Genomic DNA, 3,162 nt, shown 5'->3' with positions numbered 1-3,162 from the left:
TTTTTTTTTTTTTCCTCTCCTCTCTCTCTCTAGAAAGCTGTCTCTTTTGCAGATGAAGATGAAGCCCAAGCTGCAAAGGATTGTCTCCTGGTTTATTCTCAGGGAGAGTCAAGCTCTCCCCATGGATCCGTCGGCTGCTGCAGCTTTATTGAGAGTGATCTTGATGACCGCTTTCTTGATGATTTAGGAGATAAATTTAAGACTCTAGCAGAAATATGCATAGGTAGGCATATAGACATGAAAGATAGTAGCTCTAGGAATGAATCAGGTTTCGGTCTTAATGACTCAAAGCCACAGTTCTTAGGTCAGCAAAGTGCTTCCCTTTCCGAACAAGCCTTTGCCTCGGGCAGCCGCTTGCAGCCAGCCCAGGCGGCACACAAGGATAATGCTGTAGGACCAGACACTGTGTCTCAGGAGGTGGTCACGGAAACAACCTTTGTATCGAGGTCTGGACAGCATGAGGCCAGGCCTGTTTCCAAACCGTACTCTGAGAGCAATGTCACTGTGACGGAAACGTCCTATTCTGCAGGCCCCCCTGCCACTGTTTTTCTAGATCCCCAGTTTAAGGAGAATGTAGTGGTGACAGAGAGAGTGTTTGCACCTGCTTCAAGCTTGCAGGACATGGTGGAAATTCCTGATTTGCCAAATGGAAGTAATGTAGTGGTTACCGAAAGGATGATTAAAGCAGAGGGCACTAGGCCGGGGGTCTTGACAGCTCAAGATCTCCCAGATTCGCAGTACGTTGTCGTGAGAGAGCGGGAGAGGGTGCTTGTGCCCGCCTCCGACCAGGGCTCGCTGAGCTTCCCCGGTTTATCCGAAGGGCAGAGCGTGGTGGTGACGGAGCGAGTAGTCACACCAGCCCAGGTCTCGGGGATGCAAAGCAGAAGCGAGCAGACAGCAGATGCTGGACTTGGAAGGCAAGAGAACGTATTAATCACAGACTCCCCGCTCAGCCAGCCTGGCCTGGCCGCTGGGGGGGTTCCTCCTGCCGGGTCCACTCTGAGCAAGTCTTCGCGAGTCACAAAATACAGCACTGTACAGTACACTCGCTCATAAACGGGGCCTCTCCCAGGCAACTGCGTTTGGCTTCCTTTATTTCAGTACACATTTACTTTTGGGCGCTTCCTTGAGTTCTGTACTTTACTGAAGCTTTAAGAATGGCATGGACTGTGTTGTGGTAGTTCCTATAAATAAGGGTTATGACCAAGAGGCTAAAAAAGAGATCTGGTGTGGTTGTGTAACACTTGCAATGGTGCTTTCAAAGGGGAAAGGTGCAGGGGGTATTTTTTCCTTCTTTGCTAGGTTTTTAATTGTTTTTGTTATTCAGTTAGTATAAAACACATAACTACAACTACATAATCATGGAAAAGCAGAAAAAAAATCCGAAATCCTGCAGTGGATGTTAGGCTACAAAGCACAAGTTAAGTTTCTAAACTGTCACTTAGTCTGTCTAATTAGATCTCCCCCAAAGAGGCATCAATTCCTCATTTTTGTGATTTTTTTTTTTCCCTTGTGAGCCAGGGCAGCTGCCCCTAAACTGCAGCTCCAGAGTGCCAGGCTTTAGCTAATTTACAGTTAAATCCTTCCTTCCTGAGAAGGCCAGTCCCTGAAGTCCTTGTGTCCTCAGGGTGGCAGTATGTTCTTCTTCTGGAGGGATGTCACAGGTTCAGATTATCAGCATTTGTGACTTCAGAGTCATTAATTGCATGTTGGCACAAGGGTTAGAGTAAGTAGCAAAAATATAAAGGTTCAATACCTCTCAACATAAAAATTTCATTACCTGGCCTAGGTCTAAGCTGACAATGCATGGAAAAATAAGCATTTCTATATCTAATCTATAAGCATAAATTTTCACTGACTTCTAATTAATCATTTAATAATGCATGAGAAACAATCAAAACAGCGTTAGCGCTAGAGATTCAGTGGCTTCTGTTAGCTAAGTTTATGGCCATTAGACATCTGTTGGGTCTGATTTACAAGTGCAGTTAAGTGATTTTTTTTTTTTTATTGAATCTGTGAACTATCAAGCACAGAAATGACAGTGTAGCCTAACACRTATTTTTGAAGTTCTGCTGGCTCCAGTATCAGAAGCTCTGTGGCCTGTGTAATGTTGTGTAATGGTAGCCTCTGTTAGCTCTGACAAGAAAACAGAAATCTTAYTGTAACACTTAGATTTTTTTTTCTTGAAATTTATGTGGTAAAGGGGGAAAAGAGTATTGTAATATTTGGCACTATGTATATATGCACATGTAAATACTTATTTGTATACATTTTGAAACATTTAAGGTGAGCTTTTTTGTTTTAAAAAAAAAAAAGGAAAAATATAAACCATTCCTCATGGTTTGCCAGAGTAGAAAGAAGTATTTTAGATTATATATTAGCACTGTAAATGTTGCCCCTCATACCTGTAATGTCCATAAGCTAGTCATGATAATGCTAAGCCCATGCACATGCAGGGCTTCCTGGCTGTCTCACTTCTGTTGGACTTTTCATGCAGCTGCAGTGTTATACTCTCATTGATATGTTTTGCCTTTGACTAGAAATGCTTTCTGTGTATTTTATTTGAGGGAGAAGAAGGTAAAAGTTGATTCATAGCCATTGTTCTTACTTATGTTTATGTTCAGCAGGGTGTATGTAAGCATGGGCTGTTACTTCAAGTGAAAGAGTACTTCCAAGTAAATCAAACTGCTCACTTGTTTGGTACTGTTGGTTATTTATCTCTTAAACTCTGGTTTTAGAGTATGTGTATTTACTTTTAAGAATCGAGCAGTTTTAAGTGATGAACGCTTTTTTTTTTCCTGCAGTTAGAGGGAGTGTTCTTATAATGCATTTCAGACTTTTTAACTGATTATTTCTGTATTCTTATGTAATCTTAAATTTTTAAAAAAATCTACAACAATTTTTGTCATTACTTAAGTTTAAAACAGCTACCCTAATGAAAACAATGACTCTTCTATTGTCCTAACTGCTGCAAATAGTTTAAAGGACTATCATAAAGACAGAGTAATACATGTTGGTGTCCTGTTAGCTTACACATTCTGAAAAAGCCAGAACTCTGCATGTCTGTGTATTTACWACTTTTATTGGAACTTGTCAGTAATCGTCACAGAACTGCTAGTACAGCAAGACTGGTGATTTCTAATGAATGAATATCAAATAGTG

General features: G+C 41.2%; 1 protein-coding gene across 2 annotated transcripts in view; it reads left to right on the top strand.

Annotated features, from left to right (window-relative positions):
• The window catches only part of DSG2 (desmoglein 2), a 28,251-nt gene extending 25,929 nt beyond the window's left edge, over window positions 1-2,322 (top strand). For both annotated transcript variants that reach the window (XM_085314339.1, XM_085314338.1), the window contains one exon: window positions 34-2,322. In XM_085314339.1, coding sequence (XP_085170465.1) covers window positions 34-1,056 — 1,023 coding nt within the window. In that variant the 3' untranslated portion in view covers window positions 1,057-2,322. The remainder of the gene's footprint in view (window positions 1-33) is intronic.
• The last annotated feature ends 840 nt before the right edge of the window (window positions 2,323-3,162 follow it).

This window comes from Rhea americana, unplaced genomic scaffold (assembly GCF_003343005.1).
Source record: "Rhea americana isolate MKP2758 unplaced genomic scaffold, rheAme1 scaffold_40, whole genome shotgun sequence".
Taxonomy (NCBI): domain Eukaryota; kingdom Metazoa; phylum Chordata; class Aves; order Rheiformes; family Rheidae; genus Rhea; species Rhea americana.
This window is presented reverse-complemented; position numbering and strand designations above follow the sequence as displayed.